This window comes from Mandrillus leucophaeus, unplaced genomic scaffold (assembly GCF_000951045.1).
Source record: "Mandrillus leucophaeus isolate KB7577 unplaced genomic scaffold, Mleu.le_1.0 Scaffold187, whole genome shotgun sequence".
NCBI lineage: Eukaryota > Metazoa > Chordata > Mammalia > Primates > Cercopithecidae > Mandrillus > Mandrillus leucophaeus.
Genome location: NW_012101887.1, coordinates 3910619 through 3927260, shown reverse-complemented (window position 1 = coordinate 3927260; position 16642 = coordinate 3910619). Strand labels below are relative to the sequence as shown.

The 16642-nt window shown below is 35.1% G+C and overlaps 1 protein-coding gene across 1 annotated transcript in view; it reads right to left on the bottom strand.

The window, feature by feature from the left end:
- Nucleotides 1–16642, bottom strand: part of ADGRV1 (adhesion G protein-coupled receptor V1) — a 596733-nt gene that overhangs the window by 413308 nt on the left and 166783 nt on the right. The window contains exons 51-58 of the mRNA XM_011978020.1: nucleotides 14436–14655; nucleotides 13901–14105; nucleotides 8970–9116; nucleotides 5850–6105; nucleotides 4519–4721; nucleotides 3073–3249; nucleotides 2523–2705; nucleotides 399–578 (exon numbers count right to left, since the gene is read on the bottom strand). Of these exons, the coding sequence (XP_011833410.1) occupies nucleotides 399–578; nucleotides 2523–2705; nucleotides 3073–3249; nucleotides 4519–4721; nucleotides 5850–6105; nucleotides 8970–9116; nucleotides 13901–14105; nucleotides 14436–14655 (1571 nt within the window). The remainder of the gene's footprint in view (nucleotides 1–398; nucleotides 579–2522; nucleotides 2706–3072; nucleotides 3250–4518; nucleotides 4722–5849; nucleotides 6106–8969; nucleotides 9117–13900; nucleotides 14106–14435; nucleotides 14656–16642) is intronic.

Below are 16642 nucleotides of genomic sequence, written 5' to 3'. Positions count from 1 at the left end.
TTTTTTTTTTTTTTTTTTTTTTTTTTTTTGAGATGGAGTCTATGTCGCCAGGCTGGAGTGCAATGGCGTGATCTCGGGTCACTGCAACCTCTGCCTTCTGGGTTCTAGCGATTTCTCCCGCCTCAGACTCCCAGGTGGCTGGGATTACAGGCACACACCACCATGCCCAGCTAATTTTTGGATTTTTAGTAGAGCTGGGGTTTCACCATGTTGGCCAGGATGGTGTTGATCTCCTGACGTTGTGATCTGCCCGCCTCGGCCTCCCAAAGTGCTGGGATTACTGGCCACCACGCCTGGCCAAGACTTTCAAAACAAAAATGCAAGACACTTTCTACTCAAAATTACATGAAACACTAGCCTGAAATAAGGCGTGCATCCCCCTGATATATTTAACTTACTGTCTTTTCTTCAAATCCAAATACTCCAAATGGAGAATCATTTTGTGGAATAACAACAGTTACCACAACATCATCACCAAGTCTGCCACCTCCAGCAACACTGATCAAGGAAATATTGAAAGTCTCTGTCAATTCAAATTCAGCATCATCAATTATGGTCATTTCTATCACTGCAGTAACCTATGAAAGAAAGGAAGGAAGGGAGAAAAAGGAGGAGGAAAAGAAGGAGGAAGATAGGAAATGAGGAGAGAAATAATGTAGTAACAGTTTTTGCTTATATTTTAATTTTTTAGTTGAAACTAAAAAACTTAGAAACATGGTACAAAAAAGTAGTTCTTTTGCTTATAATATTCGTAATACTTTTAAAGTTGTATATATTTATGGCATATATATTTATGGCATTTTAAAGTTGTGTATATTTATGATATTTTAAAATCAGAAATTTGCTGTCTATTACTTTCAAGATAAAAAAGTATTGATGTGATAAGATAGTATTATTTATACATTAAAAACAATAAATCCTTATTCTTAAAATTTTTTTAATGTCATGCAGGTTCTAATACCATTGCACAAACATAAAATGCAGTATGCTTGGTATTAATATTACACGATATGAAACTTACATAAAAATTACCATTGTCTTCTACAATTAAAATAAATCCCAATGGTTTCAGATATTGTTTTTGCAATGCAGTCAAAAATAAAGGCAGAAAGAAGACCCAAAATGTGCTATTCCTGGATGTTTATAATCAGGATTTAGTTCAATTTTCTGTCTATGTTAAAAATTTTTATAAACTTATAAATAAATAAACCTTGATCCAGCTTGCAGTTTCACTATTGGTCATAAAAATATTCCAGTGTTTCTGACACAGACATTTATCAGAAAATGAAGTTTTTCTATCTAAATCTACCTAAAGTCTTTAATTTAACAACAGAGAAAAGTGAAAAACCTGGATATCACACTCAGACAAGTGGAAACATGAATAAAATCAAATGCTCAAATAGAAGCTAATTAAATTGCCTGCACCGCAAATCTGTGCTGTAAAATAGAGTCCCTTCCTTCGAGGATGTGAATTTTAAGAATAAACCTGATCCTCAGGATGCTGGTTAATGATGGAACTTGAACTTCATGCACAGATAAAGAGTTGATAATGTCATTAAAGTTGGAAGGCTGCTTCAATGAATAATCAATGTATTTGTTTCTGCTTTTAACATAAGAATCTCATTGACTTGCATTCTGCTCTTTTTACTAGGGAATGTTTCAAGTTCTAAAACTGTTTTAAAAGCTCAGAATTTCAAAAATAATAACAATAATATGTTTTTCTGTGTAGGAAAATCTAGATCTGTATGCTTACCTTTTAACAGCATTTACTACTGCTCACCATGAGCAACTAATAAGTTGATGCATACTCTGGTAATCTGTCTAGCCAAAATAAGACTACCTGTAGACAGAGGTGCTAGTTGAAGTTACTAACATTTCATGGTTGTTCATAAGCCTTCTCCACTTACTGATTAAAAAAAAATTTGTATGAAAATATCTTATTCTTACATATTAAAAATGCTAAGTTTACAAAATTTGTAATTCTTGGGGAATGTTTCATAACATTTAAGACTGGTGAGCCTAAATCTAGAATATTGTTTTTCAGTTTTTCAAGTTTTAACTATTTTTTTCATTTCTCTTAGTCATTTTTTTAAATTATAAAGGGCATTTTAGATATTAAGTAAAAACTGTCCATACTTTTAGTGCAAATTCTAAATAAATATCTATATTTACTGGCATTAAGAAACAAAATAAAAGATAAACTAAAGTCCACAGGAATAGTCTAGTTCATCAGACAGTTTTCTATATATTGTTAGGCATTTCTAAGTCAATTATTATCCTGTTTTGTAACTTCTATTTATTTTAAATAAAACTGGGGCAGGGGGTTCAGAAAAGGGTAAGATTGTTGTATCTTTATAAGTCTCTTCCCATGCCCATTAATAAATTGTATTTCAATTAATAATATTTGTTTGACTCAACATAGAAACATTTAGAGTATAATGCATTTAGCAGTCACTAATGTACATTCATTTGATGGATGCCTACAAAATGTCTGAAGTACAATATGTTAGTGACTGGCGTACTTGTCTCTCTGCAAATTCAAGAATCCCATGAGATGGTTTAAAGTCTTCCAGGCCAGCACTGTCTGGTGATGCTTTCCAATAAACATTTACTGCCCCAAAGCTTCCAGCCAGCCGGACTACAGGAACTTGAAGAACGTTCAAGGGTGGAGGCACTTCATAGGCAGTAATAACTTCACCAGCGCCCTTTAAGTAAAGAATATCAGTTGAAAGGCAAGATAAAATGGTAACTCTCATAAGTCATCTTTCTAAAGGTATTGTTTCTACTTAACTTTCTGTACTTCACCCTTCAAAGTAGAAATTAACAGTCAGATGTAAGTATGCATAAAAGGTCTTCTGAACTCTTACGTTTAATTTAATGAAAGTAAACTTGTTGAATCCTTTGGTCTAGCCCAAAGAGATCTAAGAATTAGTTTATAAGAGCAATTTGGTTACTTATCTATTTAAAAATAGAGACAAAGCTAAATGTTTTGCAGAAAACATTACAAAACACTGGCCAAATCAGCAGGGAGAGGCCTCTGTATGACTGTAAACAAATGAAAGTTCGCCTCACTCTAGTAACATGAAACATAAAAATTCCTCTGGGATCATCATTTTCTTCAATCATTATCTCAGCTACTTCCATTCCAGGCCTCCGCACACTTGGCTGTCCTGCAGAGAAGTCAGAGTTCACCAGGTTCACCTCAGTGATAGTGACAATAAATCCTTCCTCCAATTCAGGAATGTCATCCTGGGGGATGGGGGAAAAAGATGGTGTTTCATTTTTTTGAAGACATTTAACTTGCATTGAATACTGGATGTTTTTCAGTAAGGAAATAATTGACTTTGTTCATGGGAATGGGCAGATCTGTCACACATAGAAAAGATTCTTGTTATATTTTAATACCTTCCCACTGACAACTTCAGAATCTATGGAATATCCTAGCTCACTGGTGATGTTTCAATGGAAACTTCACACTCATTAGCAAATAAAATAATTTTTAAAAATCTATCCTGAAATTTTGACCATATTCTGTTGTATGTTTTACATATTTAATATCCCAAAAGAAAATTTAGGAAACACTGGTAAATGCTACATACATTTTTAAAGTGCTCTAGACTTGAAAATCTAGATATAAGCCTATATTTAATTTTTTAAAATTTCTTATTTTGTTTTCGCATAATAAAAAATTTCCAAAGATAAAAAATACTCTAAAAAGAGGAGAAAAAAACCCTCATTTCTATCCCATCCCTTATATCTTTCCCAAATTATAATCTTCAGAAGATACTATTACCTAAAACCACTAATATCACTATTAGTAACACTAACATTATATATTTATTTAATAACGTAATATATTCTATGGTATATAATATATAAGATTAATACTATTTATATAATATAAAACAACATTTTGTTATTATTTTATAATAATATTAACACTAATCCACTATTAAACACTTTCAATTTCTTGTGCATCATTACGGATATATTCACACATTCTCCCCCTCTCTTTCTCTGTTTTTCTCTCTCTCTCCGGACATACATGGATAAATACAGATAGCTAAAACCAGATCTAAACCATCTGAAGACTAATCTTGATTCAAGTAATCATATCATGAAAGGAAAAATACTGTCCTATTAAATGAATAATAAAAATAACGAGATTGATTTGGGCATTTCATTTGTTGTCATTAGTTTAAAAACTGACAAAACAAAATTACAGTGGATCCAATCAGATATAATTAATCTAAATTTAGTGCTTCAAAATTCATTCAAACAATATTCCAGTTCAAGGATAAATACAAGTAATAGACATCATTTTTGTCAGCCAGTTATAAAATATTCATTCATTATTAAATATTTAGGTGGGTGGGAACATTAGAATACTTACTTTTTTTAATGCTTAAAAGCATCCTTTTATGAAAAAAAAAAGATTTTTACCTAGAAGAGCATCACAATTTTACTTAAGAGCATTTTCCTTTACTTTAGATCACATTCATGGCAGCCTTGACTTACCGGCAAAATGGAAACTTTGGCATGAGCTTCTTTTACGTTTTCTTTCATTATGATTATTGTTTCTTGCAATATATAATCTTCATTCTCAGTAGCTTGATTATCGACATGCAGTAAGAAATTGGGTTTAGCTCTCAAGTGAATGGCAATATCCCCAAGTAGTCCTTTATCTCGAGTTATTTGTAACTGAAGAGTGGTGGTGTTTTCTGTAAGAGAAACATGCCACAAATAAATAGGCTTTTCTATTTGCTGCTAATGCTGTTCCAAGCACCTAGAGTGGAACACTCTACTCTATCCCTTGTAGACAGTTAAGGAAAAAGAAGTGAAACAAAGACAATGTATACTCCCAAGGATTATTCTGTGCTTGGTCTTCCTGGTCCCCAAAGTTGGGCAGAGAATCACCACCCACTCCTAACATTATATCCCAGTTCTAACCCCCCACTTCTGATTCTCTAAGCACCCTTCTATGTTGCACATGTCATACACATTAATAGAAATTGCTGCAAAGTCTTAGGGAAGTACAGATATGCAGGTTGAACAGAGATGATAATTATAAATGCTCAAAAGATTCTTCAAAAAATGAAAAATTATGTATACGAAGTCATCATTTAATGACTAATCATTAAGAGTGATTTTGTTCTTACAGTGATGTGCCTATCACGAGACTCAAAGTATTTCACAGAACCTTTTATTTCATTGTTTAGGTTTTAAAAACTTAATATGCCATATTAAAGACCCAGGAACATAACTACATGTCGTATTTTTCCCATTGAGTATTCAAATGAAAGGTACTGGAAAGCTGGATGTCCATGTTATCATGTGAAAAGTTTAGAACCTTCACCAGCAGCTAACATGAATAATTATTTGGGTGATGATTTTATACTCAAAAGAGAAAATGGCCACTGTACACTTCCCAGGATAAAATTATTCTAATTACTATTTTGGATTAAACAATTAATACCTTTAGTGCCATGTACATTTCACTGTGTTGCTCATTGTTCTCTGTAACTATTGAAAATCTACAGAAAGTATAGCTGAGTGAAGAGAACAGATGAATGATGAAAAAGAAAAAGTAAAAAAAGTCACCCCTACTGCACTCACAACTAAAATATTAATATTTCTATTATAATGTATCTTTTAAAAGACCCATTTGCTTTAACAGTATTGCTAGGTGATTTCACATGATTACCAAATTTAACAACAAGGATTGAGTATGACCTGTCAAACTGAAAAAGTCATATAAAAAGAGAAATTTACATTCCTTATAAATACTAGAATTAAATTATCCAATGAAGCTTCTCATTAAAACTTGAAAGATGTTTAACAATATTTACCTTTAGGCTCTGCTACCCTAATGAAGACAGACACAGCATGCCAGCCCACCAAGCCAAAAGGTGAGTCACTGGGCAAAGTTGTTATAACAGACTTGCTTCTGTCCTGATCAATAGTAGCACCTTTGTATGAGTCCTCAACCCCTTCTGTAGTGATACGGGTGAGGGTTACAATCACAACCTCTGATAACTCTGGTATATTATCAGCAAGAATAGTCAGAGTGATTGTTGACAGTACCTGGCCTTCAGTAAATGAAATCTAGAATTTTAAAGAAAGAAGATGTTATTTATTTTGTAATTGTCACTATGTAGTAAGAATATTTAAAAATTTGATTTTCTTTTATTAAACCCATAACTTAAATAGCAAGAGATATTTAAGCAACATAATAATATGATTCTACATAATCAGATGCCTTTCATATTAACAGAAGATTGTTAGGAAAAAGGAAAAAGCAAACCATTTATAAACTTTAAGCTAATAAAAAAAAAAAAAAAACATGCAGCCACATTGTCAAATACTGGAGCCTGAATTCCATTCTAAGATAAAGTACATAGTCTGTCTGGGAATCTAAGCTCTAGATACCCTATACAAAGATCCATAAAAATAAAATAAGGTGGCATACTAGCTTAAAGATTTTTCTCTACAAAACTTTTGCCCAGATTATTTTCTTTGACTAAACTCTGAACAGATATATCACTAAGCAATGAATCAACTAAAACACAGGTGGAGAGAGAAAGATAGGGAGAGATGCAAATCATAGCATCTCTCTTCTCCTTTTGTGTCTCTCCTGTCTAAAGAGTCAAATTCAAATTTGCTAAAAAGCATCTGAAATCCTTGCTGATAGGACTTCTTGAATGTCATTTTCCACTGATTCTCACCTCACACACCACTCTCCAGCAATGCAGCTACAAACTATTTATAATTATTCAAACTAGCATTATAGGCTGATGTTATTATCTACCTTTGCTGACATTCATCTTTCTACCTGGAAAAGGCAATGGAGAATATAAATTCAAAAGCTCTATTCAGTCTATCATTGATGGTCATTTAGGTTGATTCCATGTCTTTGCTATTGTGAAGAATGTTGCAATGAACATACATATGCATGCGTATTTATCCCAGCATAATTTATATGCCTTTTAAAGTCAGTAATGGAATTTCTTTCTTTAGGTATGCAGTCATAAAAGAAAAATAAGATCATGTCCTTTGCAGGGACATGGATGGAGCTGGAGGCCATTATCCTTAGCAAACTAACACAGGAACAGAAAACCAAATACCACATGTTCTCACTTATAAGTGGCAGCCAAAAGATGAGAACACACAGACACATAGAGGGAAGCAACACACACCGGGGCTTATTCAAGGGTGGAAGGTGGGAAAAGGGAGAGGATCAGGAAAAATAACTAAGGGGTACTAGGCTTAATACCTGCGTGATGAAATGATCTGTACAACAAAACTCCATGACACAAGTTTACCTATGTAACAAACTTGTACATATACCCCAGAACTTAAAATAAAAGTTACAAAAATAAATTCAAGAGCTTTATTAATAAAATCAGAGGTCAGAAAACTACTGCCCAATGGCCAAACCCATTTGTCATAAATCAAGTTTTACTGGAAGACAACTAAGCTCATTCAATTGCATATTGTCTATTGCTGCCTACATTGTCTGCTGACATTGCTTATATTGTCTAGCACAATTCTACTACAAAGGATAAGTAGTAGTGAAAGAAACCAAATGGCTCACAAAGCCTAAAATATTTACTATCTGGCCCTTTACAGAAAAAAAATGTACTAACTCCCTGAATGAAATAATTAATTCTTCCAAAATATAGTCTATGTTTAAGGTACCATTTTATATTTAAATTAGAAATAATTGTAATCATGTTTATATAAGAAATGATAATTGGGGAAATATAAATCAGAACATACAGAACCTGACAGACACAACTTACAGTTTTGGTAGCTTACCTAAAGTAAATATTAAATGCAACAGAATTTACTATAACATTCTTAATATACAGAAGCTCCAATAACCTTTGAAATAATACAGAAACCTAGAATTGATGAACCATGATATATATCTGTCCTTTTTTTGAGACAGTTCCATGAGAGTTCCTTTAAAAGAACTCTTCAGAGAAGCATTTGGGCAATATACACGGACTAATCTATGAAACCGAAGGCAAGCCAAGAAGACAACCCATCTTCCAGCTAGGAACGAAAGGCTCTCTGATCCGTCTTGTTGTTAATCATGTACTTATTTGGCTCATTCTGATTCCATGCTTGAATTTCAGCTGCAACTTTATACTATTCTCCAGTAATGGATAATCTTGTCGTCTGGCCACATCCCTTCTTGGGGCTGATGTACCCATCCCGTGGCTACTAGGAACAACAAGTTCTGTGCTCCTCATTGGGAATCACCCTGTGCTACAGCAAAGGTCTCACTCAAGGTTATACCCAACCCTGAGGGTGGCCTGAAGCCAAGGACTGCTAAAATGGGGATGTCAATGGCTCAGCTCTAAACTGGGAACAACTCCTAAGGACCAGCTCATCTCCTGAACTCAGTTGCAATCAACCTCAACTGCAATTGCCTGTGGATCAACTTCTCCTTCTGCACATCCTCACCTTCCTCATAGCCTCATAGATTTATCTCCTTAAAATCCTTCTGTCCACAACTCTCAATCTCAGAGTCTATTTACAGGAAACCCAACCTATATCACTCCACAACTCAGATCTACTTTTTCATATGTCTGACTGTTTTATGCAGTTACTACTTACTACTTCCTACTTCTACTTACTACTTCCATTGTGCCTAAATCTGGAAACCACATTTTGATTTTATCTAACAATGTAATGCACCCACAATGTGGCCAAAGAATGTACTGAAACTCAAAAAGAATGACCTTTTAAAGGAAAATTTTGGTTTTACATTTTAAAAAAAGAACAATACCCACAAAAAGAAAACTAACCTTAAAATTATATTCCTCTCTACGATGATTAGTAGGAATCCAGTGTTGACATGGTCAAACTCAAACACTTCATCCATAAGGCAGGATTTGGCCCCATACACCAGTAGTAACCATAATTTAAAAGTGTCTCCTATAACTTTGTAAATTACATACCACTCCTGAGGTAGGAAATATATCACTAATACTTCCATCAGCTTCCCATGCTACGGTTATACGATCATATGTTCCTTTCAAGCGTTCAACATTCAAGGTTACTAGGCTATCTTGCTCCATTTCTTCCACTTGCTTATATAATGAATTCTGGAAAAGTACACAGAAAGTCACAGGGGGTTACCCGAAATTACATGATCAGATTTCTTTTTTTGTCTCATGTTATTATGAATTTGCAAACTTCATGGTCCTAAGCAACATGACATAGTAAGTGAAAACAACAACTAAAAAAGAGTCATATAGAATGACCATGATTTAAAACATACATGTTTGAATAAGTAAAAGACTAAGTGAAAGTAAACAAAAAGGTTAATTATTATAGGATTATTTTGTTTGTTTCTATATTTTTCGAATTTTGCTCAGTGAACATATATTACATTAATACTCAGAAAGCATGTACTTTTGTCAAAGTATTCATAGCATGCAAAAAGTTTGTAGAAGAGAAAGGATATAGAGTCAGGAGAGCAGGGAAGCCTTTTTCTCCTTTGTAACCTCTGGCAATCCCTCTAGGTCTTTGTTTCCTATTTGTAAAACAAAAGCTTGACCTATATGGTTTCCAACATCCCATCCATGCGCAACGATGTCATGAGAATTAGAGCTTTCTCCTTGATCATTCGCAAATGTCTCTTATCCTTAAATTCATATCCTCTGAAATGTTTCTGTGGGCTATCCTGTCTCCATTGATGGTGTTTTATCCTTAGTTCATGGCCTTTACAACTGTGTTTTCCTGTCTGAAATATCCCTTTCCCTTATGATAGAATTCCTTACTTTCTTTGTTCTTCTTATCTATGCTTCCTAGCCTCTTTCTTTTGTCCCACACTAATTATCTATTTCTGTGTGACTACAACATTCTTCACCAAACATACACAACATCTCTAGTCAGCCATTTCACGAACTGTTCCTCAAAATGAATGCTTCAGGCAATCTCTTCTTGCAATACCCCTGGATTTTTCATATCAGTAAAGCAAGAATAAGGAGTGTAAAGATTTTTTAAAATCTTTCCATTCAGGTCACTATGATAACCTGAAAAGAGATTCCCCCATTAATTTCTTAAAACTTATGAGAGCTTCTACTTAGAATGCTAATTTGAGTAGCCATTCTATCCTTTAGCAATATTTTACACAGTATTTTAACACATTGTTACAGATGTTACATAGTAATAAAATCTTGCTCCAGGCAATCAAGCATTCCTAAATAAAATGCCCTGATTTTAAAATATGCACATAATTTATTCACTAAAGACAATGCCTTTTAAAAAGCCAGCTCTCTCTGGCTCCATGCCCTCCATTAATGAGGGTTAATAAAATAAGCACTTCATGAAGCCAGAAAATATTCAAGAAATTCTCATTATCTACTATATCTCATTTTGAAATGAGATTGTCCAGACATAAAAGACCTGTAATGAAGAATTCTACTGAACAGATTGAAAGAATTCAGTATCTATTGGCAAGTATTAACTAACAGTAATTTTATGTCTCCAGAACAATTTTGGAACAAGCTTCATAAAGGGAAATCTACCATGCTCAAACAGTTGAGGAATAGCACATGCTCTCCATCTGCCACAAGGCTGCAGGGTGAGAAGATGGAACCACACAGCAGAGCATGTCAGTTCTCACCCCAAGAAGCCCAACTCTGCCCTACAGACTTGTACAAGGCCTTGAGAAAGCCTTGTAAGTGTTGTGCTTCTCCCACAGAATGACAGGTATGACAGGTTCATCCTAAGCCTCTAAAGTGTGCCAGGCACTTCTCTGGGTGCAGGGATAAAGCTGTGAACACAGCAGTATCCCAGCTCTCATACTCTTCAATTCTTGTAAAAAACACACCTTGATGATAGACAAATTAGGAAATTATAAGTGTCATAAAGAATAAACTTTTTATAATGATAAAAAGATACAGAATGATGGTGGGGAGCTGCAATTTTCCATCAATGAAGATGTCTCTGGTAAGGTGTCATTTTGCAGAGATCTGAAGAAAGTGAAGACACAAGTGAGTACCTAATAAAAATAGGGGTCCTCTTCTTTCTTTCTAACTGTCCTCACCCACGACTCAGTTCATGTCTTATGAGTTGCCTTTTCCTTCACAATAGCCACTGGCCACATGTGGCTATTCACCAATTGAAATGTAGTTAGTGTAGCTAGTCTATAAGTGTAAAATGCACACTAGAGTGTGAAGACAAGATATGAAAAATGTAAACTATTTCCTTAATGATTTTATGTTCACTGTATGTTGAAAAAATATTTCAGATATATTGGGTTAAATAAAATATATTAAAATCAAATGACCTACTTCTTTCTACTTTTTAAAAAATGTAGGCTGCTAGGAAACTTACATTTTCATATGTGGCACACATTATATCCCTATTGGGCAGAGATGCCTCAGAAGAAGCTGATCTATGCTTACTTAGCTCCAGGGATGGGCCAGATTGAGTAGCAGTGTAAACTTCTAACCCTTGCAGGCAATAGACACAAGACTTTAAGCACATCCAAAATTCCTCATCTTATCCCCTAAATCTGCTCTTCCTATATCCGTAAGGCAGTGAACACGCTTCCCATAGCTCCATCATTTATTACTGTAATAATTCCTAACTGGTCAATTTCTGTCCTTGCCCACTTACAATGTATTCTCTGTAATATGGTCAGAGTTGTTCCTTCTAAAATGTGAGTCGGATCATTCACTTTTCTACTCCACCCCCTTCAAAGGCTCTCTAATTCCCTCAGGGTCCAAATTCATTACAATGCTAGCGGGCTAATGCAGGAAATTGTTCACACAGCGAACCTGACTGCTATCCATCTGGACAACGAGACAAAAGCCATTGTTCACAGGTCGGCTCTCTGCTGGTGTCTGGGAACTTGGATTTCAGGAGAGTTCCCACCATTCCCAGAACTGTTAAGCAGCTCCCAGTGCCTAAATTGCATAATAATTGTGGTTTGTGCTGAACATTCATTTTCTTTCTGAGAGTCTAGAATTTTGGTATGTGCCAGGCAGAGGGTACCTGCATGATCATGATCTGAGCCCAGTTAAAACCCTGGGCACTGAGTCCCTAGTATGCCTCCCTGGTTGGCAACATTTTATCCATGTTGTGACAACTAAAGGGGAAGTAAGCGTGTCCTGTGTCAATGGGTGGGATTGGGAGGGAAAATCTTAGAAGCTTGCCCTGGCTTCCTCTGGACTTTACCCCATGAGCTTTTTCCCTTCAATGATTTTATTTTGCATTCTTTGCTGTAATAAATCATAGCCATGGGTATGACTAAATGCTAGGTCCTGTGAGTCCTCTTAGTGGCTCATCGAAACTGTGGGTGGTCCTGGGAATTCCTGACACAGAGCCCTGGCCCTGCACCTGTTGAACCTCATCCCCTATCACATGCAGACATCAGCCACAGTGGCCTCCTTGTTGCTCCAGATGGGCAGGGCTGCACTGCAGGGCCTTTGCTCTTGCTGATGGGTCCTTCTGCTTTAAATGTTCCTACCCAGATATTACATAGCTCACACCCTCATCCCCCACCAGTCTTTGTCCTTCTATCATTTCCTCCAAACAGCCCTTACTGATCATCTTATTTTAGATTTCCCCACATGCAACCTCCACTCCCTCCCTTGCATTCTCCATCTGCCTTGCCTGCCTAACGTTTCTTCATAGTACATTCATCACCATCAAATATAGCACATATTTTCTTATGTCTGTGTTTACTGTCTTTCTCCCCTTGCTCTCTCTAGAATTTAAGGACCATGAAAATAAAGAATTTTGCTGTTTTTATTTTCTATCATGATTTAGCATCTGAAACAGTATCTGGTACATAACAGGCATTTGTTAAATGACTGCTGCATGATTCAATGAATGAATGAGTGAGTGGGCTTGTTACCCAGTTCTGGACAATGAGACATAAGCCATTTTCTAGAGTCTTTTGGGAAATGTCTTCCTTACTTTGAGAATCTCATAAAATATCTCTCTCTCCCCAAATGAACATAAACAGGAATATAGTAACCTTAACAATAACATCAGCTTTCAAACAACCAAATGAAAGTCAATTTTCTGATGGCAAAGTAGAGAGATGGAAACAATCTAAGCCATAATGACATGGTAGAGTATCCAACTAACCCCGAAGCTCACCTTCTTTTAGGACATACTCTTGGTGTGTAGGCAAATTTGGGTTAGGTTTTCCTTATATGAAAAATATTTCAGAGAAAGATACATGATAGCTGCAGTTATAACTCGAATTCAGAAGTAAGAATTCACTTTGTCAAAAGGACTAAATGACGTAAATAAGAGATGTCCTTTTGCTTGCTGATAAAGAAATATGAAGTCTGGGCACAGGATTGACTTAGGATTTGCATGGTTCTCTTTCCTCAGGAAAAGACATCTACATGTCCAACGTACATATAATTACAACACTCTCTCTCTCCTCCACCCTCCCCCTACCCCACCTCTCATTCTCTTCCCCTCTCCACAGAAGTAACAAATGCATAATATGACAGTAATATATTTGTACGTGATGTGTATATCACACAGTATATATTGTATTTAGAATCTATGTCATCCTTTCTCTCTGGTAACAGAACTAACAGCAGAGTCAAACTTTTAGACCAAGATCAACCTGTAACATTTCAAAGTCAATCCTATAAAAGGAATCTGAAAATAGCAAAAAGATTAGGACAAGTTGACTCAGAGTCCAGTGTGTAAGACTGTAAATTGCAAAATTCAGAATTTTTGTCAGTAGAATTCACCCTAGAATGCAGCATAAAAGGGAGGCAGGGGAAAGGGAAGGGAGAGAGGCTGATGATACTCAAACTATGACTTGCTGAGTGCTAATAATAGCTAATACACAAATACAATAAATCAAACATTTGCATTGTAAGTGTGGGGTCTTCAGTATCATTACCTGAGCGAATGCAACAATTCCATAGGCATCATCATTAGACAGAATGGTTATTGTTACAGAATCATTAATACCAATCTCTGCTCCTCCTTTGGGATTTTTAAGTTGAACTTTGAAGGATTCTTCTTTTTCTGGAACTGTATCATCAAGGATATTTACTGCTATTGTAGCTTCTCTGTCACCCGGTTCAAATATCAGTTCACCTGAACTACCATAAGAAGCATACACAAAATAAGTTAACTACAACAAATTTAAGATATATACATAGTAGAGTACTCATAAAGTTACCATTACATTAATTGATATTAAAGGTTTGGAAGAATCACTTTCATAAATAAAATTTTAATCCAAAATATTCATGTAATACTGATTAACTTGGTAGAATAGATATTAGAAATATGGATAATAACCAAATTTCAGGCTGAAAAATAACTTATATTTTGTATATTTTTCAGTCACTAAATAAAGTCTTGGAAATGAACTGTCATATAAAATTACGGTGAGCATAAATATACTTAGCATAAAATGTTGAACCTACCTAGGAATAAAGTCAGAATGGCTGGAAATGTAGGCTAGCTCATATATATGTGAATGAGCTCCCACTAGAGCTATTAAATTCTTGCTTGAATTAAGGGACTTTACTGTAACAGAAGCCACATCATAAGCAGAAGGTACTTCCAGAACAAAAGAGAACTGATTAAGCTCTGAATTCCAGCAGTAAAGAGCAGACATATCTTGGCCAATAAGAAGTATGTGGGCTGCAGAAAGGAAAGAAAAGACAACTTAAGATGTAAACCGTCACCTCCCACACTCCCTGCATCGGTTCCAAAGCAAAATCTTCCAAAGTCTCAAAGTTCCATTGTGATTCCTGAGGTAACTAAATATGCTTTAATTTCTGAAATAACTGGATGTAAATAATAATTTTTTAAGTGCTTTGGGATGACCAAGCCAGCTTGATGAGGTATCTATACCCATTTAATAAAAAAGAAATTACTAGCTGCTAAAACTCAAACTAATTTTAAACTCCTTTATATTCATCTTAATATTCATTAGATAGCACAGTAGGATATTTTAAAAAGTGAAACATACTTATAATCCCATCATGAAATATTTCATTTTCCTTTCTAGTTACCATTCATATGAATTCATAATTGACAATTATAAACAGTATAAATACAAAAAACTCTTAATTAACAATATTAAACCATGTCTATACTATTATAGTATTCTATGTTTCTACATAGTTTTCAAGTCTATAATTTCAGTGCATAAATAATACACATATTTGATCAAAATATATTTAATAATTTCCCTACATTTGATATTTGTTATTGTATAATTATTAAATATTAAGTAGAAACAGAATTCTTCATGTTAATTATCTTCACTTGATAAATTCTTCAAGTTAATTAATTAGGCCAAAGGATATGAACAAATTTATGACTCTTAAAGTATATTCTTCCAATGTTTTTGAAATGTTACCAGGAAACCATACTTTTGATAGTTCAAAGCAAGGTTGGGTACAGTGGCTCACATCCGTAATCCCAGCATTTTGGGAGGCCAAAGCAGCAAAATTGCTTGAGCCCAGGAGTTCGAGACCCGGCAACATACTGGGAGCCTGTCTCTACAAAAAATAAAAAAAATTAGCCAGGCATGGTGGCAAGCACCTGTGGTCCCAGCTGCCTGGGAAGCTGAGGTGGCAGGATCGTTTGAGCCCAGGAGGTCAAAGTTGCAATGAACCATGATCATGCTACGCACTCTACCCTAGGCAACAGGGTGAGATCTTGTCCCTATATACATATCAGTTAATAGGGTTGTGCCTAAAAAAGAAGTAAAAAATAGCTGAAAGGACATATTTATATCTACACAAGTTTAGAAGGAAAGGGGCTTACTATGTTATATACAATACTAACTAATTTTCAGACTTAAATAAAACTGGGAGAAAAAATGAGAAATCATAGAAAAACATGAACAAATTCCAGTACTCAGATAACCACATTGGAACATAAAGATATCAAATAAGATTGATTAGATATTAAAATAGCACCAAGAATAAGAAAGCATGAGCCTCTTCTACAATTTCAGCCCATTGGTTACAATGGGAAACCCCATATCCTTACTCTTACATATCAAGAACTATTGATCATGCTTTTTTATAGTAATGGATTTAAGTATTATCACACTTTAGCAAATGTTGCATAAAAAGTTAACATAGCCAAAAAAAAAAAAGGGTTATCAATAAACTTGCACTTTAAATGGCCATATAATTTTCATAAAGTTTTATGAGACCGGAGACACTCAGTAAAAAAATGAATTCAGGGGGATCTCAACATCCCTCAAGTTTAAAATGAGCTGATTCAATAGTATCAACCAAGATAATCTCTGCCTGCAGTAAAATGACCTTCTGTACTTTGGATTTCCAATGTATATGAGCAAACCAAGACCCTCCTGTAAGCTCTATAATCAGTAGTGCTTACTCTGCATGTGAATGGCAAACTTAACATATTCCAACCAAACTCATTTTCTGTGCCCCTAAAAGCCTGGTCCTCTCCCAGGCAATCACCACCACGGTAGTTACAGCACTACCATTCACCCACCAAATGCCAAAATTAGGGCTCATCTTTGACATCCTCTTTTTTGCCTACCTCCATATCTAATCTATCACCAACCCCGTGGTTCTACTTGTGAGACACCATCTGAATCAATCTCCTCTAACCCGCATCACCTACCACTTTCCAAGCTTCA